The 27203-nt window shown below is 37.4% G+C and overlaps 2 protein-coding genes across 2 annotated transcripts in view; one reads left to right on the forward strand and one right to left on the reverse strand.

The window, feature by feature from the left end:
• Nucleotides 1–9289, forward strand: part of LOC142348515 (uncharacterized) — an 88900-nt gene extending 79611 nt beyond the window's left edge. The window contains exons 9-10 of the mRNA XM_075399891.1: nt 2410–2537; nt 8934–9289. Coding sequence (XP_075256006.1) covers nt 2410–2537; nt 8934–9135 — 330 coding nt within the window. The 3' untranslated portion in view covers nt 9136–9289. The remainder of the gene's footprint in view (nt 1–2409; nt 2538–8933) is intronic.
• A 4485-nt stretch (nt 9290–13774) lies between these two features.
• Nucleotides 13775–27203, reverse strand: part of LOC142339598 (uncharacterized) — a 58815-nt gene continuing 45386 nt past the window's right edge. Inside the window, exons 5-6 of the mRNA XM_075389793.1 lie at nt 16420–16611; nt 13775–14280 (exon numbers count right to left, since the gene is read on the reverse strand). Of these exons, the coding sequence (XP_075245908.1) occupies nt 14024–14280; nt 16420–16611 (449 nt within the window). The 3' untranslated portion in view covers nt 13775–14023. The remainder of the gene's footprint in view (nt 14281–16419; nt 16612–27203) is intronic.

The raw sequence follows: 27203 nt of genomic DNA on the forward strand, positions 1-27203 counted from the left end.
TTTTCGATCTTTTGTACCAACTTTTGCTTTCGATCTGCTGTCTTTCGATCTATATTCCTTACAACTTCAGCACTCAAAAAAAATCACAGAGAAATTTGCGACTGAATTTTTATGGAACGTAATATCTGAGACTTTATTGCGATATCTCAAATTCTGGTAACTGTTCTGAAAATAACCGAAAAGAAAACACAGCTGATTGAAAATGAAAACCAAATTACAAGAAAAATTTTTTATCGAAAAACACTTCTAATCTTACAGACAAAAATAATCACATTTTTTTGTTCTCAAATGATCACTCTTCGGTGATTGATGCTGTTTTCTTGTGAATCGTTATCTCTGCCATTTTACTTCAATGACTGGTCGCTGCTCTTCGAAACTATTTGCACCACGGAATAATGTCTACAAGAGTTCGGAGAAATGCAATAGTTTTTTTATACTTCTAGAAATTAGAAACAGAAGAAAAGAGATAGATGGCCTGCGGTCTTCTCCCTTGGTCATATTTCTTGCTTGAGAAATTTGCTGATATTCTTTTAAAGTTGTTTTTTTCTTCGAGTTTCTGGGTTTAGGATCTAGTTTTCTTTGATGGGAGCTAGATTTTCCTTCTGCTTTAGGGATCGAGTTCCTTCTTTGCGGAGCTAAAAAGTCCTCGATCTCTAGTCATTAAAAAGCTGATAAGCCTAATGCGCGAGGTTAAGACATAGCGTTCTGCTGCTACCACCTATTCCTGTAGTCCTCTCCTGGACTAAGAGTAAATCAATACTTAATCATGGAATTTCAATTCTGTTTTTTGACACTGGGCATATTGTGATCATGTCACTTTTTACTCTGCGCAGCCAAAAAATCAGAATAAAAATCTCGGATATCTGAAAAGGGTGCAAGTTGTGTTGCAACTTACTGAAAGTTCAGTGAAACCCAGCATACTTTAAAATGACGGTATTGATTGGGGGGTGCGGGGGGGGGGGGGTTCGAAATGTTTGAATTTTTCATGTTGTAATTCTGCACAGAAAAATTTCTTGAGGGGACAACATCGGATATTAAAAATCAGTACTGAATTGATAATTTACACTTGGGATAGACTGATTCAGTACATTTATATTATGAGACCATACTCCCGGCTGGTGCATTTAAACAAAAATACTTGCAAGAATCTTGCAAGCCTGTCTTTCGATTCATTTTGCAATCAAATTGATTAACCTGGTAAGTTTGCCCATTAATCTTGCTAACATGCAATGCAAGGATGTTGCATGCAACTTGGTTCCCGTAGATTGATTTCAAGGCACGCCCACGTATTTCAATCAATTGTTGACGCAATTCGGGATTATCCAATTTTCTGAAAATTATGTAAGAAATGCTATGAACGTGGCCCAATATAGCACTAACTTTTCCTAGTTCCACGCTTTGCTTTAAGATTTCAACTTTTTTTAAATACATTGCTACCATATTTTCCCGACCATTTTACATACTATTCCTTATCCTTTTCCGTTCCATCGGCCCATATCCCAAATAAAATATTCCACGCATGCTCAGTTTCCACAGCCGGTTTCTTGAATAGTAGCCTCATCTTCTTCCATTACACCACCTGTTCGGGGCTTGAAGAAAAATTTTGGAAATTTTGCCAGCAAAAACGAATGTTATTTTAAAAATTTGTACACATTAGTTTTAAAAATGGAACATTTTATAATAATAGCCTTCTGTTTTCACTTTCCGCACATTTTCCGCGCATTCTTGCACATTTTTCACATTTCTCTAACACAATGTCCACAGTATCAACACTTCTTGAACATCAACACTTATATGAACGATTCTACACGAACGATTACGTAGGAAACACTAAAAATCGTTTTTCGATATTTTTGAAATATTGAGAGTTGTGTGGAGTTTATGGAAAAAAGTTCTGAAGATGAACAACTTTGGAGCTCAATTTATGTAAGAAATGTGCTGACAGCAGTGAATTGTGGTTTTCTTAAAATGTGAAAATTTGGTAACGAACAAGCTTGGATATATAGTACAAGAATAATGTAAGAATTGCGTTGAAAATGCTGTTTTGTTAAGTTTGAGACTTAACTAACGATTGTGCTGACATGGTGCTATGCTATGTAAGAAATAAATCTTTGATCATATTTTTTCAGTGTTGAATTTTTATCTGCTGAATATATTGAAGAAAAATGATTTTTTTTTCAATATATTCACCAGATAAAAAAATCAACACATTGAGCAATTTTGTTGACACCATTTCCACGCATTCATCACGTTTCTGAAAAAAAATATTGGCTCAAATTCACTCACACCGCGATCCTGGCGATCGGATCTGACAATCATGCAGCCTGCAGTGCACCTCTATTTTCTGTTTTGTTACTCAATGTGTGTCTATTGTAACAATTAACATTTCATAGCTCACATTTTTTTCAGATTCTGTACACTCTTCTTGTGTATCTGGTGCTGAGACCAGAGAGGGAGACAGACCCTACCAGCTTCTACCAGATCATGGCCAACAAAGAATCCTATCTTACACGATTCATCGAATTCTTCTCTGAAAGGTCAGAAAATAATTTTTGACATGTTCTCGAACAAAATTTGAAGCAATTCTTGTAAGCATGTGTGTCTTTTTTATGAGTCAAAGGGTAATGATGTTTCTACATTTTTGTAGAAGAATTACCATTTTTTCAAGAAGAGTTTTGTCATAAAATTGAAACTAATTTACTTGGCGGAGAAAATTCTGCAAAGCAAGGGACGTTTTTCGCCCATGTGCCTTGTTGAGTGATTGACTTTTTGTCTTATGAACAGAATTTTTCATACGTCTACAGAACAGAAGGCTTGTAATTTAAATAACTTAGCTGATTTTCGTCCATTTGTGATAAATTGTTTTGTGTAGTCAGGTTTTCCTCCCAAAAAACGGGTAATAGAACATCTTTTGGAGGAAACGAAAGTTAGATACATTGGATGGGGCCCTGATTACGACTCATGGATCAACTCAAAATCAATATGGTCCTACTGATGTTTCAAAAAACCTTCAACTAAAATGAGAAGATTCTCCGAGGTACTATCAGACCAAGTCGACGATCTGCTAATTAATGCTGAGAGCGCACTCTTTGTAGACAAGGCATTAGTTGGTTTGAACTCCGAAATAATTAGAACAGACGGTAACCTTCCAGATATAAAAACTTTGCTGCACAATAAAGTCCCAACTATCCGCTATGTCCCAATCAATGTACGATACAAATGGTCAGAGTTTATCTCTGACGTGATTACTGATTGCATTGAAGATCCCAATACAGAACTAAACTGGAGAAAACTATTTGGATTTTCTAAATGCATTTTACGTGCCAGTAAAAGAGGAGGGCAAAAACACAACGACCAAAGAATTCTGGAAAGAATTAATCGCTGGAACAGCGGAGACTTTGGAGGTATATGGAACGAAGATAGCTCTTTGAAACAATCCCAGCGATCAAACGATACAAGCTCTGAAGAGATTATCAAACGTGCAAAAAATCTGTGTTTCCAGGGTCAAAATGGCAGAGCAGCAAAAGTTTTGGCTTCTGACGGTTTTGCACCAGTCAACAAGGCAACTCTCGATAGTTTGAAAAAATTGCATTCCACTGAAGGAAAGCCTATTGTAGTCCAAAGTTTTTCATCACGAGCCTAACAATTCAGTGAGTAAATGTTGCGGAACAGCTGCGCTCGTTTTCTAGATTTAAAGCTGCTGGTCCTTCAAAATTGTTTCGCGAACATCTTTTGCATGCTGTACAGTGCACCACTTCATATCAGTCACAAATTGCTTTGAGAGTACTGACTTAGCTGTTAAACAAATGCTGCCGTGGGGAACTTCCTCAATATGTTTCACAAGCTCTGTGTAGTGCATCGTTATCAGACTTGTTAAAAAAGAAAGGCGGTATTCGCCCTATTGCAATCGGAGATGTATTTTGGAGGCTAATGGCTAAATGTTTAGCCAAGGAAGCAAATTTAGAAGCAAAAGAACTTTTCCAGAGATTGCATTTGTGTGTCGGAATGAAGGGTGGAGCGGAAGCCATTATACATTCGACTAAGCTTTTGTATGAAAAAAACTCACCTCGTCCAGTTCCACGGGTATTTTGCAATTTGAATTTTGTAATGCATTCAATTCGATAAAAACGCAGTGAAATGCTGCAAGTCGTTGCCAGTTCAGTTCCTGGCACTGCCACCTTTACCATTATCTGTTATTCACAACACAGCCAATTATTCTGTGAGAAATTTGTTGTTAGCACTGAACGCGGTATACCACAAGTCGACCCCTTGGGCCCTTTGCTTTTCTCTGTGACGCTCTTGCCCATTATAGAGAAAATTCAGTAATCTTCGCCAGAGCTTCAACAACATTCCTGGTGTCTAGATGATGGTGTCTTGGTGGGCTCAGAGGACGATCTCATTAGATCTTGGGATCTTCTTTGCCAGCTCGGACCTGATCGCGGCCTCCACGTCAGGGTCCATAATTGCGATCTGTGGTCCTCCGTAGATTTAGACAGACTGGATGTAAGAATAAAACGAATTGATATTTCGGGCCTTGCGGTTCTTGCATTGTCAAACGCCCACAAGTCCAGTTGTTAAATTTCTAAAAGAGTTTGATGTCCAACAGCGCAAAAAACTTGAGAATATCCTTGGAACTGTTCTTCCAGAAGATTCCTGGACTCAAGCAACCCTGCCCTTAACCCTTTCAGGGTTCGGTGTTTGCCAATGCCAAGACCTGTATAAAGCATCATACGTTTGTTCTGTTCTCTCATCTGAAGATCTTGTTTCAGAAATAACAGGTGAAAGCCCAAAAAACTGCCAAGTTTTTCAAGATCTTTACTCCAGTATAGCACCACTGGACATTTCAAACTTTTCGCAAAAGACGATCCAACATGCTCTTGGTAAGGAAAATTTTCATGGTCTCATAGAGAATTTAGCTTGTGAGAGAGAATCTGCCGGACTTCTCTCAATGTCTGTTGGACATGCTGGAGCTTGGTTGTCTGCTCCCCCATTCCAGCTCTTGGGCTTCATACGGCACCAAATGAGTTTAGAATTAGTGAAAAGTACAGGTTGGGTGTCCCTGACTACGACGCCGAAAGGAAATGCCCGTTCTGTAATGCAGGAGTTCTTGATATCTATGGGGATCATGCCATGGGGATCAGCGGCAATGTTGTTGGCACGGGCTCCCTAGTTGACTATTTTGCTGTTTGGGTGCTCGACCGATCGGAGGGGAGATGGTTGATCCATTACTGTTGCAATCATTGTCGACAGATATGGTTAAGGGGTCTGGCTCAATGAATTTGACTCCCTCTTTTAGGCCTGATTTATTAACCAATTCAGAATAAGAAGAGTCCAGGTTGGTCCTTTTATGATGAGCAGCCAAAACGATTGCAGCAAAAGGGAACCTTAATAATGTGCCGTTATACTATTTTTATTCTTACCTGACCAGAGCGGAGAGAATAAAGACAATCATTTTACATTTGGAATAATAAAAAATGGTGACGAAATGAGATTCATAAACTGTTGATCTGTTGTATTGATAAACACCGTTTTGTTAACCAAGTTAATTGTCAGTTAAAGTATTTTCGGTACTGAAAAAAACACTATGGGATCCAAATTAATTTCGTGGAGATCACATTGTTTTCTTTCAAGGACAAATTATGCCCCCAATTTTCACCTTTTCTAAAGAAGGTTTTTGATTTATTTTAAGCATATTTTCAAGTTTGAAGAAAAATCATGTGTAAGTTGTGTGATGAAATAATAAGAAAACTGCACATGATTCCTGAGTTTGAGAATCGAAAGCTTCAGATGAAACTAATAAGACAATAATTTGTTCAGTTTTTGACATTTTATAATATCAAAATCCAAGAACAATTTTGAGTCAATGAACAGTGATTCACTTTTTATTCTGATCCAAGACTTCCCGAAGTTAACGCTTTATGTAAAACATATTTTACTTGATTCTCAGTGCAAATTTTTCAACTTTGAAGCTAAATTTTTTGTAGTTGCTTGTTTTTATTTTAGCGTTCGCTCCTTTCGGTAACATTTTCTTCCGTTTTAAGTTGCGAAATCGATCATTCTTCGTATTTTTCAAATATATTCAAAAACAAGTATGGCTAGTGGCATAACTGATTGGATCACTTAAATTTTGTATTAGTTTCGTTGTAGCGAAATCTATATTTATTTTTGATACAATTTTCTGTTTTAAATTGGGTCAAAAAATTTTAATATTTTTCAATGAAAAACAGGAATTATATAGTGTTTTTGATTTTGTCGCTGGTCAATTTGAGTTTGAGATTTTTGTTTTCCGTGGCTCTTGTCGAAAATAGAAAAATGAGTCATGGCTGGCCGAATAACAGGGAATGTTTTAAATGGAAAAAGTGTTGGTTTGTTATCCAGGTAACGGAAACTGAAAGAGCCTTCGTCGTCTTTTTGTTTCAGTTTTGTTTTTTCATTTTGCTGCTGATAGGGCAGATAGAATTGCTTCCGGTTTTCCTTTGGCTTTAATTCCGCAACTTTTAACATATTTGTTCCGCATTTCTTTATCACTCCGTAGCTCCGATCTGTCTTTGTCTGACGGTTCTTTGGATGACAAGGTTGACTTTAATAAATTTCAATTTTGCGCCAGATCCTTTTTTAATTTGTTGACGTATGATGGAAGTACAGATGATTTGGTTCAATTCCGGAATTTTTCGGGCTTTGTTTTTTGTGCAAGAATTTTCTTGACAGTTTTGTACTTATCGGTTCCCTGGGGAGACAGATTGACTACCTTGTAGGATCTTGCCAGTTTCTTATGAAAGATGGTTATCTCATAAGCTGAGAAAACACCTATAAAAAAGATGGTTATCTTGTAAGATTTTACAAAATGAATGGCTTTCTTGTAAGATTCTTGCTCGTTCGTTCTGGTTGAGCTGCACTATCATTGGTTCTTTTGCGCAGATTTTTCTTCATTTAATGAATTGGAAACTTGAGAAATGTCTACTAATATTTGAGCAATTTTTTTAACCATTAGTTTAATTGAAAATTGCTTTTCAAGATAAAAAACTCAAAGTTTTACTGCTTCAGCACAAAATTGTTACCATTTACTAAGCTTTTTTGCCAAAAATTGGAGCTTCCAAAAACACCAATCAAATCATTATGGTTTAGCTTGATTTTTTTTTCAATATGCCTTTTGGTGAGTTAATTGTCTCTAAATAAATGTTTTCTTTTAACACTCAAAAATTGAAGAAACAGAAACAAAACACGAATATTCTTACCTCCCAATTAGTACCGCGTATTATTGTATTTTTGAAAAAATATTTACTGAGTTTTTAATTTTTACACTATTGAAAATAATGTTCATCGTATTTTTTCGTCATGTCAATCATCTCCAAATTTTCTATGCCCTCTTTTTCTACGAAACCATTAGTGAAACTCTTGTAAGACGAATGTTAGTCTTGTATGAATTTTATAAGACAAATTTATCTTATAAGAATCTCGTAAGACAAATGCTTATCTTGTACGATTCTATCAGAAAATCTTGTAAGACGAGGCATCCTCTTTTAAGATTCTGACAGAATCTTACAAGATCTTACAAGATAAACATGTTCAGCCCACTCGGCTGGACTTCTAATTCCTTTAATCAAGTGTTTCCTGTGTTCAAAAGTGTTCTCTCATTAACAATTATGGAGAGTTGAATTAAGCTGGTGGCAATTTGCTACTTAAAATGCCCCTTACTTGGTTTGATTTTTGAAAAATCCTTATTAACTAGCTGCTTAGTAAGCATTTTGTCCCATGTATTTGACCCAGTTATTAAACAGCAATTATTTCGACCTGAGTTGCTTTTGTTTTTATAATAAACTAATGAAAGAATTGCATGCATAGCAATTAAGTCCAATATGATCTAAAAATTAGACAAATAGATAAAACAATCAAACATGCAATCAATATTTAAATTTTTCAGCTAAGGGCATTTTAATTAGACCATTTTAAAAACTCACCGCCCGGGTCGAGGAAAAATTGGAAAATTATGTAAGATAAACGGAAAAAATTTGTTTATTCCACCACAATTTTGGTACATAGTTTTGCGGTGCAATGCGGTGAAACTATCTAATTTCTCCGCTAGAGTAAGCGGTGTACCTACAAAAGTCCGCCACATTACAATCCTTACAACACATTACCGCCCGTACAGGGGTTCGAACCTCTCACCTCTTTTATAACATCCTGTTCTTCTTCCACTGCGGCACGTCTCACTAACTTCTAGGATATTTTTTTTGAATTTAAACCAAACTGAATCTACTTTCTGTAACACATGCACGTTGAATTTTTGTGAGATTTGCGATTCTTAGTGGTGAATTTACATACTGTAGCGGTGAAGTGTGGTGATTTTTTATAAGTTCACTTCTTTCTCTAGTGGTGAAATTACACAAATTCACTGCTGAGAAACAAATGTCAAAAAATGTAAGATTAGGGGGTCACTTTAACGGGTGGGGGAGGGGGTGGTGAAGTCTAACCGTTCCTACCTTAACTCCCCATTACTCCCCTTACCTTACATCCTCTTTTTTCTAAGCAGTGAATTTATGTAATGTCACCACTAAGTTAAGCGGTGAGTTTATGTAGTTTAACCGCATTCACCCGCTTATCTCACATAGTTTGGACACTTTTCATTCAAAGCGGTGAGTTTATGTTATTTCATCGTTAAATTCAGCGGTGAAATTATGCAATTTCACCGCTACCAGGCGATAATTTTTTTTCACCGCATTCACTGCCTGATTTATGTAATTTTACCGCATTCACCGCTTATCTTACACAATTTTCAGCATTCACCGGTGATCTTACATAATTTTGCGTTGAATGGCGTTAACACCTCGGCCCGGGAGGAATTCTAATTCACTCAGGAGTAAGCAATCGTTGATACATGATGGATTCATAAAATAGTCGAGACTCAATTTTGTAGCTTTAGTTTTTATATTCAGGCCAGTTGCGCAGTATGCTGTGTACACATTCCTGTATATGGTGGGAGCTGCGACTGCTTTCATACTGGCTGTCATTCATTGGGAGAGTAAGGTTACCTGTGCTATCATTCTATGCGCGCAGGCCGTAGGACCCATCTGGAACGGGGGTGACTTCTACGTCACTACTCTGGGGCCCAAGGATTTCCACCCAAACTCGTATTAAAAAAGCCACTCATTCTGCGCATCGTCCTGTTTGAGATTATACTCCTATTGGTCTACTACTTGCTCTTATTCTTTTGCCATATGGTAACTTTTCCTGAATTCATACTTAGTTTGATTAATCTATAATTGTTTGCAATAAAATTTTGAGAACCCCAGTCTTTTCATTTTAATATTCTAACATCCTGTTACTGCTCTAAGCGTTGATCAAATACAACTGTTCTAACTTAGTTTTAATCGGATCATAAGGCCAGATTTGTATCGCGATAGTTGTGGCACACGTTTTTTGATTGTTTAAAAGCAGAGATATTGACCCAAAACATCAGCCAGATAAGGCCTTTTCTTGCAGATTCAAAAAACAACTTGGTCATGAAACACATTCGTCAATTACTCTGGAAGAAATCTGATGCTCAAAATAGTTGTGAGTCAATGGTTAGAAAGAAAAAGTTATTTCTTTAAAATACGAATCAGTATTGTAATTTGAAAAACTGTTCCTTATTTTTTGCCCTTTCCCCGGAAATCAGTGAAGGGAGAATGGATTGCAAATATTTTTTGTTGTTTTATTTCTCCAGTAGCCACTGTCTTTACTAAAGTACCTGCTCTGTGAATTGCCATCTAGACAATCAACCGAGCTCTTTCCGTAAACTTTCTCGTTTTCTCCAAACATTTTTACGAGGAGCTTTGCCCTTATTTTATATACAGTACGCTTACCATTTATGAGTGGGTCATTTTTAAAATTTAGCAATCGGTGTCGCAACAAAATAAACAATGCCAAAATACCCAATGTGACAAACTACACAAAATATATCTAATTTTTTATCCTAAATTTGAAATTACCAGAACCATTATTTAGCACAATATTTAGCTTCTGCCTTTTGCCATGCCTAGTGGGCTATGGCTATGTCTCAGCGTCCCATGGGACTTGATATGAAAATATCACAACCGAACTTGAGAAGAAATTATCCGCTGAAGTATGATAAAACCCACTTGAAATACCGAGTGCTAATTTGTATTAGGATTATTAAATGAGATGATAAATTAATAAATTGAGTATAATGTTATGGGGTATAATGCCAAAGTGGGTGATTTGGCATTGCGTATATTGTCATGTAACGAATTAATAAAACCGAAAATGTTTGTTTGTAGAATTGGAAGATGTTGCTAACTTTGGGAGGTTCCGCCAAGTTTAGTGTTAGTTGTTAAACTTTAATTTTCGTTTTAATCTTAATAACTTCAGCTTTTTGTTATTACACCAATGAAGCACAGAAAATTTTTAAGAATTTTAAGAATTAAGTTTTAGAAAAGTTTCATAAGAACAAAAACATCACAAAGCCTAGCCTTCTTGTCAGAGCAAACATTATTTTCATCATCAGCACCCAAACAAAGAGAGGAATAAAATGTTCACCTTTGAGACTCAAAAATTCTGATTGAAACATACACAAACTTGTTAAGATTACGGATCAAACATGAAACTAACATTTTGTAGGAGTAAAGAGCCTAATGGATATTAAAAAAAATCACATCTGAGATTTTCTGGCAACATCGCTTTGTTTTGAAAACCACAACTCACTCGTAGCGTCTATAGTACTGTTACTTATTTCAGTAATCGTTTGGCACCTACAAAACAAACACGAGCGTAGCCTGAAAGTAGCCTCTATTGACCTATTTTGGGATTAAAACTGCAGTCAAAAATTGACTAAAAATTAAAGAGAGCTCATTTTTTTCCATTATTGCCAATGAGCAATAGACTCTAAAGATTGTTGATAAACTGATGCACAAAGTCTTTAGAAATTATAATTATAGCACCCGGTTTTTATTGGTTCTTTTAGTTTTTCTTATTTCGCTTCTTATTCTTCAACTTGTTTGCGTAAAGTTGCTGAATGAATTCTAAATTCCACTCAGTTGAAATAGTGAGTGATGTAAATCAGAAGTCGAACGTGAAAGTTGTGCATTATGTTAAGAGTAATAAAAAATATAAATCAAAAGGCAGATACTTTTCAGAATTAGCGGATTGAATGCCAAGATGATTGATGAAAAAAGAAAAAGCAAGAACAAAAAAATTGCAAACTGGAAAAAAATTGTCCCTGTAGTACAGATAAGCAGAGGTAGGCAAAACAACAAAATGTAAACACAATATCTAAAAGAAAATACTGTTGCACTAGAGGTTCTGGCTATCACTTAGCTTGTATAAGTGCTGTCTCTTTTTGTAGGATGTGTTCGCGCATCGCATTTCTCCAGGCCTCTGATCGTTCAAAACAAAACATGAAAATACAACCAGGAGGTCATTAGGTTTGATCAGAAATTTAGAATTAGAAGTCTTTCGAAGCGCTTAGTATGCTGAAAGTTCAGCTTACTAAATTTTTTCTCTGCACTTTCAGCATACTAAGCGCTTCGAAAGACTTCTAATTCTAAATTTCTGATCAAACCTAATGACCTCCTGGTTGTATTTTCATGTTTTGTTTTGAACGATCAGAGGCCTGGAGAAATGCGATGCGCGAACACATCCTACAAAAAGAGACAGCACTTATACAAGCTAAATATTGGATTATAAAGAAGTGCACCTTAATAAAAGGGTCAATAAGATGTGCTCCATCTTTTGAACATTTTTATAATACAAAAATCACACAAATGTTGCGCTCGAAACAAAAAACTCTCAGACAAAAAATTCGTTGGACAGAAATTGCGGTGAAACAGACCAGGATGATTATATAGCTGCTACATAATACCAAAAATTTTATATTGTGTCATCTTCTAGTATTAAAATAACCATATAATCTTGGGCAAATTGCTCTCAAACCAATGGCAGTAGCTAAAAAGTCTAGATGGATAGCTAAAAGTTAAACTTTGTGAGGACAAAATGGAAAAAGAAAAGATGCATATGGGGTGAGAAGATAAAATTTGTATGGGGATCTCAATTTTGTTTTTCCAGCAACTTCGGCGGTGATGTATACACGTAGAGATTAGAAAATTATGAATGAACTGCTCACCATTTCGATGCTCCACGGGCATTACTGTTTATCCTGTTCTTAAGGACATATTGGAGAAAAAAGATGAAAAAATGGAAAAACAAAAATCGCATTGAAAAATAAACACCAAGAATAATATAGTTGTCACCCCGGGTCCTCCCATTTTGTTGTAAGAGTGAAGTGTAATTTGTCTGTGGGGGAATTTATGTAAGAGTGAGCGTGAGTGGGTAATTTGGCCGAGGGAGGGCAAAATGATGTAAGAGTGGGGTTGAAATAGGAGGACTCCGTGACCAAAAATGCGATGTAAAAGGGGGCCGCGGTGGCCAACAATGGAAACACTTTTGAGGAATTACCCCACGACCTTCCTTACAAAGGGGTTAAACGTTGTAAGAGTGAGGGGATAATTTGTTCAGAGGATGTAAAATTTCGTGAGAATTGGGCTGCATAGGGGGTTAAATGATAAAAGAGTGAGTTGTAATTTGTTGAGACGGCGGTAATTCTATCAAATTTTATTCATATAGATGGATCGTCTGCAAGTCTTCAAATATGGCGGGCTAAAACAATGTATGATTAAGGATTCCAAGGCGGTTAAAGGAATTAAGAGCGGGGGCTGGGGTAACATGTTGAGATGGGCTAAACTGGTGTCAGAATGGGGCTACAGGTGGGGGGGGGGGTTTCAAATAATGTATTAGTGAGAGAGTAACTTGTTTAAATGGGGTAAAATGGTGTAAGAGTGGGGCTGCCAATGGGGTTTAGTGATGGAAGAGCGGGGTTGCAATGGGAGGATTTTGAAGGAAATTACAACTCAAAACTTTAACATTGGTAAAAGATAAATTAACCCCCTACTCTTACTTCCTTTTTGCCTGTTAAGGGGTGTAAAATGATCTGACAGTTTGTAAGTAATGGAAACATCCCCCCACTCTTAAATCATCTTACCCTCCTTGACAGACCAAAGAGATGTAAGAGTGGGGGTTCATTTATCTTTTACAGTGGCGGAAAAACTCGACCCGGGACGAACTCCGTTTGAGAGCGATTTATAATTGCATTAATACTGTTGTAGAAAAGCGCATTTTTATAATGGTTATCATTTTTTTCCTACAAAAGTAGGGGCCATTTTCATGCTTTAAAGACAAATAAAATTGAACCACTTTTCATTGATAGTTCGAATCAAAAAAACTATACAGAAACATTAAGAAGTTGCACAATGACAAGGTGCCAGAGGGAAATCAAGGATGTCTAGAAACTTGCAGATGGAGAGTGCTCATATGCAGACTTCAGACTTTCCTTCAGACTTTTGTGCGTTCTCCAGACTTTCCTGGGTATGGACATACTTGATTTCGTCCGGGACCTCAACTTTTGGAAGGACACGGTGGTTTTTGATCACTCTCTGCTTCTCAGCTAGTATTGATATATTTATTGACTCAATGCCGTCAGTCTGTCAAGTTAATAAAACTCAAATATACTTGGATTTTCCTGATTCAGTGATGCTTGTAATGTGTTGTTTTGCTCACTGAAATGCTTTGATAAAATAGATAAAGATACATAAAATGTGTTACACTTTTGAACTGCTATCATAGCTTTATACAGTGGGAGGAAATCTTCCATTTTTGCTTGCTTCTCCACCCGGGGCGAGGTGATAGAAATATGACTCGACAAAACGTCGTCTGGGGGGGGGGTGTCATTCCGGGTCGTTAAATACACGGTCCCGGAAGAAGTTAATGACCCGGTAAGTCGAATCATAAATCTGGTATTTCGGAACAATGACCCGGTCTTTCTATTCATAAATCTGGTATTTCGGAACAATGACCCGGTCTTTCTATTCATAAATCTGGTATTTCGGAACAATGACCCGGTCTGTCGAGTCATAATCCTACCGTTTCGAATCATAAATCACCGTAATTCGATTCATGCGGCCCGTACTTCGAATCATAAATCCACATAATTCAAGTCTTGCAACTTTTCTTCCTTAGATCTGGATGTCAAATTGCCATCACTTCTTTTTCTTCTCTGATTGGCTTTGGTGCCCCCTTTCCCTTTCTCTCGATGACCCCTAGCTTTCAAGTCGTCGCGTTTTCTCATCTTCTTTTTCAACCTGTTGACGTCAGTGTCTGATTTCAATTCTCTAGGCGCATCTTCAGTCTTCTCTCTGTGTTTGTGATCACAGTCGATGGGCAAAACTGACTCTGAAACAAAAACATAACTGATTAACGTCGGGCGAATTGCTCTCAAACGACCGGCGAGCGGTTGGGACTAGGGATGTTACCATTAGGTCGTGCATTAGACGAGATGTGAGCGGAGTGGGTGTCTCAGCAGGGGAGGGGAGATTTCCGGTTCTGATAGCTGGATGGGAAGTTCAAATAGGTAGGTGAAGGAGGGTGGACGGGAAAGTTTTGATGAATTGCATTCCTAGAAATAAAGGCGCAAGGAGTAGGGCTCTAAGAGAGCTGCTCAGCCACCTAACGCCTTCCGGGCTTTCTTGGTTTATCCCATTTTTGAGGACGAAAAGTTAAAAGCGCCAGACAAAACATCGATGAAGCAAAAAAATTGCATACAAAAGGACCACAGGAATAACATAATTGCTACAAACTTCGTTTGAAAGCAACTATTGATTTTGCTGGGAAACTCTTCTATTTTAAATTTGACATTTTTAAACTGTTATATGCTCCGGAGCACTTTATGAGCCGACCAGTGCTGAATAATGGTAGTTGTTTTTATCACTTCACAGGCTTTGATTTCATCAATGTGGCCATAAAATGGCATAGGAAGAAAAACTACTTTTTTGAATCCTTATCATCTGTACGTTTTTTTCTAAACAAAGATTTCCACTGTTTAAAATAATTTCTGACGTAATGGGTTTTCAGAAGTCAAAAATTAGTTATGCCAAAGTTCAAAAAAGTAACCTAGTAACCGAAAAACATAATTAACCACCACTTAAAAACAGTAATCGTTTCAAAGTGTTCAGTAGTCAAAAACTTCCAAATTATAGTTAGCGGTAAAGTGACAACATAACAACGAGGAAAACAAAAATTGAAAGCAAGATCCAAAAGCCCCTCAATGCTGTCAAAAAAGTTGTTATACGCAGTAGTTTGAGCTGCAAAAGGACACAAATAAATTAACGGGACTACATTAGAAAACGGGGAGATTTTTTTATTATTGAGATTAAGGGAAAGAACAACAAAGAAAAAAATACGAGAAACTCACAATTTTCTTTCAAAAAAATATTTATGTAGTTATTTTTTTCAATGAAAACCAGATCCACTAAACATATTAACTTGGATGCAGAGAGTTTTAGCAAGAATACAACAAAAAGCTAAATAAAAAATGCAAAACTAGGAAAAGGTCGAAAAAAGATTTATAAGAAATGCGCTGAAATGCGCTGATTTTTCAATAATTTCGGCGCAAAATGTTTTTCAGAAAAATGCGCTGAAATGTGCCAAAATGCGCTGAGCTTTTGCAAGAAACGTGCTGAAAATCACTGATTTTTCAAAAAGAATAGCGCCTACTGAGATTCGAACCCTGCTCTCCGGTGGCGTAGCCATCACTCACTCCAATGCGCCATGGCTGAAACCATTCCCATTGATTTTGATTTTATATTAACAAACAGTGCAGGAAAAAATGCACTGAAATTATATAGGAAATATGCTGAAATTTCTGCGCATTTCTTACATATTTTTATCGCATTTCAGCGCTTTTCAGCGCTTTTGCCAAGAACAGGTTAATCGTTAATATAAGAGCAATTCAAATGGTTCGAAATTCAGAAATCGGTGTCAAAAAACGTTTATACCCACTAAATAAATTTAAGAAATGCACTTAAATTTGACTACATTTCTTACAAAGTTTCAGCGCATCTAATATTATGTAAGATTTTTGCGCTGAAAAATTTGAAAACTCAGTGCATTTTAGCTGATTTCAGCGCGTTCAACTCAATTCTTATTTTAGCACACTCAGCGCATTTCTTACAAAATAATGCGCTGAAACGGCGCTGACATCTCGATCCGAGGGTTGCAAATAATATGCACCCACTAAGTTGGGGGGGGGGCACAAACGGAAATAATCAACTATTGATTAAAAACGCTAAACGATTTTAGTTAGGCCTTCATAGAGAGCTCAATCCGGTATAGAATAGATGGTGATTTATTTCAAATATTTTTTAACCAGGCAGATTTATTTCCTGCAAAGACCTACGTTTTGAGCTGCAACCATGACGACTAACCCAGATGACCTGCTCAAGTCTTTACACAAAACTATTTCGGAAAATTGACCTAGGTATACGATATAAACTCAATTTGTACACTTAAGGCTATGCAATGAAGTGTGTTAACCCGAATGTTGGGTACGTGGAAGTGGAGTTGACATTCGGGACCAAAAATCATCATTGTCAGTATTTTTGCCATCATCAAGGACAGAAGGGTCACGAGTACTGTGCGAAGTGGACGCATTTGATGATACACCTTTAGCTCTTCGCCTCTGCGATAACTTGCGCTTTTTGACCTGCTTGATTTCTCTAACGGGGTCTGAAAAGTTTCCATTTCAATACGTGTAGAATTTTGTTTACTGGTGTTCCGGTCTTGAGTGTTTCAGTTGGCATATGAACTATGTTGGGGCACTGTCATAGTCTTATCCAAGACGCCCTCTATCAGACTGGGTAACTTTATAAGAAAGTAAATACTATCGAGAAGTTAGAAAAAATTTTTAGCATTGATTAAAACAGTCACGTGCACAGTTTAAAATGCCGAAAGTCTGCAGTGCCAGAAATTAAAGTGCCAGAAGTTAAAATGCCGGAAGTTGCTACTTAACCAGAAGTTGACTTCCGTTGACTTTGGTCATTTTAAAACGTGCGCATTTCGTGTTTTAAGCATGGTTACGTGACTCGGCCTAAGTCACTTCGAAATTCTGACTTAATATCTCGAACCACTTCGCGGCTCTCGATAAACGCCAGAAGTTCTCAGCGACTTCAAACAGAGCCAAGTAACCATTACTTAAAAACCAGCCATCAATGCAAAAATGCGGAATCGCTTTTTCACATGTTTTTTTTGCAAAAATTAGTTAGCACATGCACAAAGAGACCTCTAGTCGCACAGAAAACTACGTGCCGTTCTTGAATAGGTTTCTTGATCTTGGTGAAATCATTAATATATAATCGGGCATTATTGGAGAACCGCGGGGCGGCTCGAGATGGAAGTCAAATTTTGAAAATGAGAGAAAATTATGGGAAACCCTGGCACTGTGGAATCTGGCACTGCAGACATGTGGCAATTTATAAGTTGCACGTGCGTATTTCAATCTGGGTTTGAGCAGTGTGCAGTCAGTAGTGAACAGTTTGCCTTGCTGACTTCATAAGTTTCTCAAAAACCTATGAAAAATTAATAAATTTCTTTGCGACAGAAGAACCAAAGACACAATATGCCAGAATACTGCCGTCTGAATAAAAATGTAAAATGATTGCCGAAGGGCTGTTTTTGAACATGTTTACAAAAACTAATTCCGAAATTCAATTTTTGTATGGTCAAAATCTGCAACGCCATTTTGAGAAAAATAAAACTAATTCTTGAAAATACTGAGTGGGAACTCCGATGACATAAAATAAGAAACAAAAAAAAACAAGAATCTGTCATTTGTATGGTCAATTTTTATAGAAAAAACCATTTGGTGATCGAACAAAACTAATGCAATTATAGCCATTGAGTATCCACAAGCATTGACACTTTTAAAATTCATACACACATCGAAAACATACCCAAGGGAATGTCAGGCATATGGGTTTTACAATAGTCTACTTCAAGACTGTCGCACTTATTGCTCTGATAGAGCGGCTGCGATTAACTACTCAAATCAAACAAATCAATTCAAGGTTAAACCAAGCAGTGAAGTTCGGAAAGCATGACAAGGGAAATTTAATGCCTAATTCTATCGAAGCCAAACTGATTTGTACACTTTTTCAAACTTTTACTTAGTATCTACCATTAGTACGTGATTATCATACATAAGGTAAAACTCAAGCTCGAACAGTCTCAAAATCAGCCCCGCGTTTTGCCACGCGTTCTTGAACCACGAAATCGAATCTATTATTGCAAGAAATTGAATACCAGGTACCGATTTGGGTAAGCCAGTTTCAGTGAAATTTGCGATATTCACACCGATTGTAGAGAGTGCGGGCCACCGTGTATAGTATTCTAAACCCCGAACTCAATGTATTCAGAGAATCCTACGAAATATTGATCTCTGTCCAATCATCAGTTTAGAAATGACATCTAAAGCAGTATAAATAGCCTGAAAACTAGTTGGTTCGTAACAGCTGAAACTCGTTACATTATTACTATTAAACAGACATACAGTGCGCATTGAAACAAAACCTCCTGAGCGGTAATTTAGTGATTATTGTGCTTTTTTTCTGCAGATCGTATTAGCTATTTATGAGACAGTTAACTTTGAAGTTCTGAAAATTTTTTCTGAGGAAAAAAACATCCTAATTAAAGAAAATTTGTGCAAAGCACACAGTCAGTTGCTTTTAATAGCTTTAACAACACCTATCTTAGTTTCAATATTGATGTTAATGAAGCCAATTGAGAGACAAAAAGAATAGCTCAAGTGATTTTTATTGAAATTGTGGGTTTTATGAACTGTCCTCGAATAGCACTTGTTATCAGCACAATCTTGAAATTTTGCATGAACATAAGACAAGTTTCAGACCGAAAATGCTTGGGCAGATCGTCTAATTTGTGTTTAGTAATAGTGATATCAATAAAAACCAAACCAATATTTGATTGTTTCAATTTGAATTTTTTCTGTCATTCTGAGCACAAAGATTGTTGAATATCAAAGCTGCACAACTAGTTTTTAGGAATTTTTGAGAATTGAGTAATGCAGCGATAATCTGCAGTATAGTCTGAAAAAGTTAACTGCATTATCTTAAGATCCTGACAGATTTTACACCGCTAAAACAATTTGGTTGGGTCAAAGTTTTCCTTGTCTTTGAGAGAAAGGCCGCCATTACATTCGGTCCACTCAACCGGACATTGGAATGCAGACTGCAGTTCAATCTGATGACGAGATTGCCGAAAGCGCTGACCAACAAAAATCAAACGAATCAACAACGAAACGCCTGAGATGCGAAGCAGAAAGTACAAAAAAGTATACGAATTGAAGTGCGATAGCTGCTTATCAGCGATAAGCAAATCAAACGCAAACAGCATCCAGGCATTTCAAACCAATCAAAAGAGTGTTGACAGTACCCGAACAATATCAACCTGCACGAATGCTATACGACAAGAAGCTTCAAGATTTATTCGAAGTGGTTAACAGTTAACGGAGGCTTGGCTACAAAACAATAAAGATTCAGATCAACCCAACACAATAAGGTCCTCTACCAGCAGACAGATCACTATCTAGAGGAAAAAATACCCAAGCAACAAGCATGTGCCCAACACAGGGTTTTTTGGAGAACATCTGAAAGACTCAAGGGAGCGCAACGCGACTTTGGTCATTGGCTTGCATATATATGCAAAAGCATGCAACCAACAATGATTGCAGAGTAAAGCAGGGTGACTCAAGCACTAAAAGAAAGCCGGTTTAACCACAAAGATTCAACGAACAAATCATTTGCACAAACAGTACAAAAAAAAGCGACAATAAGCGACCAAGATACGGAAAATGTTTCGGAAGCGTCCTCGGTGGAACAAAGGCGTAAAGAACGGATAAAAAAAATCGCAATTAAATTTGAAACAAAGTTACGACTAGAAAAGGCACGGATTGATAGGAGAAAACTAGCGCTGGATATGCAAATGATGGAGATTGAGACAAAGCATGACTTTCTGGAATAAGAGCGTGAATTGGTGCGCAAAGTTAGAAAATGATGAAGTTCTTTCCCAATCAACTGGTGCTCGAGACAAACAACCCTTCAACTGGACTCGAAATAGAGAAAAGTTTCGGAAAGGTCCAATAGAGATGACAACCTTATAACACCAGATCGGTTACGGATCACTTCGACGCAACCACTGAAATGAAGAGGCATAGTCACTTCTCCCGGCATCGCAATTCACGCGATCGTTTATCAAGCATTGAAGACCGGGATGATTCCCCGAGCTGGTTTACGGTGCGACATTAGATAATCAGGTAGTAGTAACCTTTGAAAACTGAAATTGAACAAATTGAACGAAAACCCACTCCAATGGCCGAAGTGGTCTAGTATGTCGACTTCTACAGTGGATCAATGACCAATTACAGACTCAGAGAAAAGGAAACAATTGAAGACTCTAGTGACCGACTAGTCAAAGTCGGCATTTTTTTGAATGGAAAATTCAGCAAAGCTCTGTGATGCTGCTTGGAGAATTCTGAAGACACAATGTGGAAGGCCTCATTTGATCATCGGTCCATAACTTGAGGGCCTATAAAAAGCAATTCAGCTGAAATTTCACGACTCATCGGGTCAGATATAATTATCGGTTTTTTGTCTAATTTTGCAAACTTACTCAAAGAGTACAGACAAGTGGATGATTTTCAATCAGGTTCGAAACTGTATATCGCAGTAGATAAGGTAACTCAAATTACCAAAAAGACTGATGGTTCTATGTGGATGATAAGAATGAACAAGGCCTCATCTGATTATCTTTAAAAATGACTATTTAGAATGGCACTCCTTCATGAAGGGTTGCGGATTTCAAGGGACAGCGGAAGGAAGAAGACCAAAGAAGAACAAATAGAGACAAACAATTCTCGAAGACATCGAAGTTTGTTGGGGTGTTCGAATGGGAAAGAAATGTGCAAATGCAAAGTGGTCATTGTCAACTAGCTGATGGCACTCATATAAATTGGATTTGTCCATTATTCAGGAAGATGAGTGGAATGATCGGTACGCAGCAATGAGGAAGCAACGCTTATAATACCAATGTATGGTCGCAGGAAATGCAATCAGAGATTGTAAATTCAATGCGTGTGGTATCAATGGATGTACCGAGAAGCAAAACTGGTTTGGATGCGGCCAATAACGCAGACAAAGTAAGCTCATCGTCAATTAACCAGAGCTTGGACTACAATATACTGTTAGCGATGATAGTCTTTAAGTGTGCAGAGGTACCAACATGGAAGTTGATACAATTAAATTGCAGTGGAATTTTTTTTTCACTGTTAACTTCAGTGTTTGACTCAATCGGATTGTTTAATCCATTCAGTGTTCACATATGACGACTATCGAAGTGAATTTGGAGTAAAAATGACCAGCATTCGGACAACGAAATAGAGGCTGACTAAAAGAAGAATTACTTAGATGGAACGAACGACGTCACACTGTAGCTGAAGCAACATTAATAGAAGACACTTCAATACAGCGAGGGAAAAAACTTAAACTCAATTGTTTAAAGACGCATAAGACACCATGTTTGCAGTGGCGTATATAGATTCACAAAACAAAAAAATCAGCTGACTAAGCATTTTTGAAAGGAAAATGCCAAGTTGCCCCGATGAGATATTTCTCAATACAACGATGAGAATTTCAAGCGGCAGTCATAGCAGGCACAGAGGCTGAAAGAACATATAGTAAGCGAACACGGGGAGAAAGTAAATATTTGCAGGTTCTGTTCAGATTCAACTAATGCCTTGCACTGGATACACTGCTCCCATTGTAATCAACAAGTGTTTGTGGCCAATCCAGTAACTGAGATACTGGATACAACTGATATTTCACTGTGAGAACTTCTTAGTGGTATCAACCAACCAGCGAACATGGGCAACTGAGCAATCAACAGCAATTCAACAGAACTGAGTGGCTTAATGGGCCGGCTTGGTTGAAACAACACCTATCTTAGTTTCAATATTGATGTTAATGAAGCCAATTGAGAGACAAAAAGAATAGCTCAAGTGATTTTTATTGAAATTGTGGGTTTTATGAACTGTCCTCGAATAGCACTTGTTATCAGCACAATCTTGAAATTTTGCATGAACATAAGACAAGTTTCAGACCGAAAATGCTTGGGCAGATCGTCTAATTTGTGTTTAGTAATAGTGATATCAATAAAAACCAAACCAATATTTGATTGTTTCAATTTGAATTTTTTCTGTCATTCTGAGCACAAAGATTGTTGAACATCAAAGCTGTACAACTAGTTTTTAGGAATTTTTGAGAATTGAAAAATGCAGCGATAATCTGCAGTATAGTCTGAAAAAGTTAACTGCATTATCTTAAGATCCTGACAGATTTTACACCGCTAAAACAATTTGGTTGGGTCAAAGTTTTCCTTGTCTTTGAGAGAAAGGCCGCCATTACATTCGGTCCACTCAACCGGACATTGGAATGCAGACTGCAGTCCAATCTGATTACGAGATTGCCGAAAGCGCTGACCAACAAAAATCAAACGAATCAACAACGAAACGCCTGAGATGCGAAGCAGAAAGTACAAAAAAGTATACGAATTGAAGTGCGATAGCTGCTTATCAGCGATAAGCAAATCAAACACAAACAGCATCCAGGCATTTCAAACCAATCAATAGATTGTTGACAGTACCCGAACAATATCAACCTGCACGAATGCTATACGACAAGAAGCTTCAAGATTTATTCGAAGTGGTTAACAGTTAACGGAGGCTTGGCTACAAAACAATAAAGATTCAGATCAACCCAACACAATAAGGTCCTCTACCAGCAGACAGATCACTATCTAGAGGAAAAAATACCCTAGCAACAAGCATGTGCCCAACACAGGGTTTTTTGGAGAACATCTGAAAGACTCAAGGGAGCGCAACGCGACTTTGGTCATTGGCTTGCATATATATGCAAAAGCATGCAACCAACAATGATTGCAGAGTAAAGCAGGGTGACTCAAGCACTAAAAGAAAGCCGGTTTAACCACAAAGATTCAACGAACAAATCATTTGCACAAACAGTACAAAAAAAAGCGACAATAAGCGACCAAGATACGGAAAATGTTTCGGAAGCGTCCTCGGTGGAACAAAGGCGTGAAGAACGGATAAAAAAAATCGCAATTAAGTTTGAAACAAAGTTACGACTAGAAAAGGCACGGATTGATAGGAGAAAACTAGCGCTGGATATGCAAATGATGGAGACTGAGACAAAGCATCACTTTCTGGAATAAGAGCGTGAATTGGTGCGCAAAGTTAGAAAATGATGAAGTTCTTTCCCAATCATCTGGTGCTCGAGACAAACAACCCTTCAACTGGACTCGAAATAGAGAAAAGTTTCGGAAAGGGCCAATAGAGATGACAACCTTATAACACCAGATCGGTTACGGATCACTTCGACGCAACCACTGAAATGAAGAGGCATAGTCACTTCTCCCCTCATCGCAATTCACGCGATCGTTTATCAAGCATTGAAGACCGGGATGATTCCCCGAGCTGGTTTACGGTGCGACATTAGATAATCAGGTAGTAGTAACTTTTGAAAACTGAAATTGAACAAATTGAACGAAAACCCTCTCCAATGGCCGAAGTGGTCTAGTATGTCGACTTCTACAGTGGATCAACGACCAATTACAGACTCAGAGAAATGGAAGCAATTGAAGACTCTAGTGACCGACTAGTCAAAGTCGGCATTTTTTTGAATGGAAAATTCAGCAAAGCTCTGTGATGCTGCTTGGAGAATTCTGAAGACACAATGTGGAAGGCCTCATTTGATCATCGGTTCATAACTTGAGGGCCTATAAAAAGCAATTCAGCTGAAATTTCACGACTCATCGGGTCAGATATAATTATCGGTTTTTTGTCTAATTTTGCAAACTTACTCAAAGAGTACAGACAAGTGGATGATTTTCAATCAAGTTCAAAACTGTATATCGCAGTAGATAAGTAACTCAAATTACCAAAAAGACTGATGGTTCTATGTGGATGATAAGGATGAACAAGGCCTCATCTGATTATCTTTAAAAATGACTATTTAGAATGGCACTCCTTCATGAAGGGTTGCGGATTTCAAGGGACAGCGGAAGGAAGAAGACCAAAGAAGAACAAATAGAGACAAACAATTCTCGAAGACATCGAAGTTTGTTGGGGTGTTCGAATGGGAAAGAAATGTGCAAATGCAAAGTGGTCATTGTCAACTAGCTGATGGCACTCATATAAATTGGATTTGTCCATTATTCAGGAAGATGAGTGGAATGATCGGTACGCATCAATGAGGAAGCAACGCTTATAATACCAATGTATGGTCGCAGGAAATGCAATCAGAGATTGTAAATTCAATGCGTGTGGTATCAATGGATGTACCGAGAAGCAAAACTGGATTGGATGCGGCCAATAACGCAGACAAAGTAAGTTCATCGTCAATTAACCAGAGCTTGGACTACAATATACTGTTAGCGATGATAGTCTTTAAGTGTGCAGAGGTACCAACATGGAAGTTGATACAATTAAATTGCAGTGGAATTTTTTTTTCACTGGTAACTTCAGTGTTTGACTCAATCGGATTGTTTAATCCATTCAGTGTTCACATTTGACGACTATCGAAGTGCATTTGGTGTAAAAATGACCAGCATTCGGACAACGAAATAGAGGCTGACTAAAAGAAGAATTACTTAGATGGAACGAACGACGTCACACTGTAGCTGAAGCAACATTAATAGAAGACACTTCAATACAACGAGGGAAAAAACTTAAACTCAATTGTTTAAAGACGCATAAGACACCATGTTTGCAGTGGCGTATATAGATTCACAAAACAAAAAAATCAGCTGACTAAGCATTTTTGAAAGGAAAATGCCAAGTTGCCCCGATGAGATATTTCTCAATACAACGATGAGAATTTCAAGCGGCAGTCATAGCAGGCACAGAGGCTGAAAGAACATATAGTAAGCGAACACGGGGAGAAAGTAAATATTTGCAGGTTCTGTTCAGATTCAACTAATGCCTTGCACTGGATACACTGCTCCCATTGTAATCAACAAGTGTTTGTGGCCAATCCAGTAACTGAGATACTGGATACAACTGATATTTCTCTGTGAGAACTTCTTAGTGGTATCAACCAACCAGCGAACATGGGCAACTGAGCAATCAACAGCAATTCAACAGAACTGAGTGGCTTAATGGGCCGGCTTGGTTGAAGCAACAATAAGGTGAGTGGACAGAGCAAGTGATCCTAACCTTTGCCTCAGATGAAAAGTTTATACCTTCAAAATTTCAATGATACATGGCAAAAAAAGAAAGCCATTGTTCAGTTGGAATCATTCAGTTACTCTTACAGACTTTTGAATATAGTGGCATACGTACAGAGAGCATTGAGCAAATACAAAACAGCAACATTTGAACTCAGCGTTGAAGAAAGAGAAATAGCAAACAAAAAAACTTTAAGAAACTACAGCGAGAAAAATCTGATGAAGGGATAAAATCTTTCAAATCTGACAAGTGCTCACAAAAAGCCTCAAATCTTACATTTTTATCCTTTCTGGATGACGAAGGACTTCAGAATAAGCAAAAGTTAATTGGACTTCAATGCAGAGCATCCATTATTGATACGTTAAAATTACCACTCGGTTGAAATAATCTTGCGAAACAGGCACAAGAACAATCAACAAAAAGGTCCAGAGCTTGTCAAAAAACTATAATCAGGAGAAGATGTAGATGCTAGGCATACGAAACACCTTGCAATAAATTAGGAACAAGTGTTATATCTGCAAAAAAGGCAAAGCACAAACGATAACACAAGTAATGGCCTATCTACCTAAAGAGAGCTTCACTGCTTCAACAGCTTTTACAAAATTTTTGGGTTTGACTACATTAGCCCTTTCACAGTACAAATTGGACAAAAAAGCAAAAGTAATGATATTATCTGTTTACATGTCCAACTATGAGAGCGGTCTAAATAGAAGTGGTACCCAAGTTGGACACAGATAGTTGTACCAATGCAACTATGCAGTTTTTTGCACGTAGGGGGAAAACACATTATATCATCAGCGACAGCGGGACAAATTTCCTGGGTGCTGAACGAGAGATTGCAGAGTACGTTGATCAACTTCTAATTAAACGAGTAATCCGATGGAAGCTCAACCCAACCACAGCACGTCACTTTGGAGGAATATGGGAACGGTTTTCATGAGACCAGTAGAGAAGCTTGCTCTTGTGCTATCAGGAATTGAAGTTTTCAAGATTGATAACGGGGCCACCAATATATCGGCTGCGCTTAACTACTAAACAACTCAATTGAAGTTCAAAAAAACCAGTAAAGCTCGAATAGCATGACAAGCGAAATTTATTTCGAAACCAAGTTCATTTGTTCACTTTATCAAATACTTACACTTAGTAACTTTTGTTAGTACCTGATTATCATACATGAAAGGGAACTCAAACTCAAACTATCTCAGTATCAGCAGATCGTCATTGCCAATTGTTCTAGAATTACGCAAACGAACCTATTGTTTTACTACAAATTCAGCTCAAAAGGAGTACCAGATACCCAATTTAGCACGCCATTTTCAACGAATTTTGCAATAATCATCACAAATGAGAGACTGAGACATCGTATGAGGTAACCCGAACTCCGAATTCAGTGTATTCAGAGAAACCGACGACATAATTATCTCCATCAAAACTACAATTTAGAATGGAGCTATACAACGGTATAAATAGCTTTGAAACTATCAACATCAGTTAGTTTTTCACAATTTAAACCGTTTAATTTTGTCTTATTTAATAGATATAGATTGCGTATTGAAGTACAACTCTTTAAGCGGTGATTTACTTATTTTCGTGTTTTTTTCTGTAGATCGTATTTGTGATGATTTAGAGAGTTAATTAAGATATTCTCCAATTTTCTTCGTGAGGAACAAACTTCTGAAGTAAAAGAAACTTTGTGCAAAGCACATAGTTAGATGTTTTCTCATTGGTTTCTCATTCCTCATTGGTGTCATTGAAGCAATTTGAGAGTCAAAATTTGTAGCTTAAAATTGATCATTTTTGAAATAGTGAACTTCATGAAGTGTCCTCGAATTACAGATTTAATTACCACAAGCCTGATCATCAGACAAGTAACACGGCTGAAAATGCTTGGACAAATTTTCTAATTTATGTTTAGTTTTGATGTTTTTAACAAAACTCAAAAAATTTGATTGTTATAATTTGAAAACTTTTGGCATTCTAATCTAAACAAATTGATGATCAGCAAAGC

The sequence above is a fragment of the Convolutriloba macropyga genome, chromosome 1 (genome assembly GCF_964194025.1).
Source record: "Convolutriloba macropyga chromosome 1, txConMacr16.3, whole genome shotgun sequence".
Taxonomy (NCBI): domain Eukaryota; kingdom Metazoa; phylum Xenacoelomorpha; order Acoela; family Convolutidae; genus Convolutriloba; species Convolutriloba macropyga.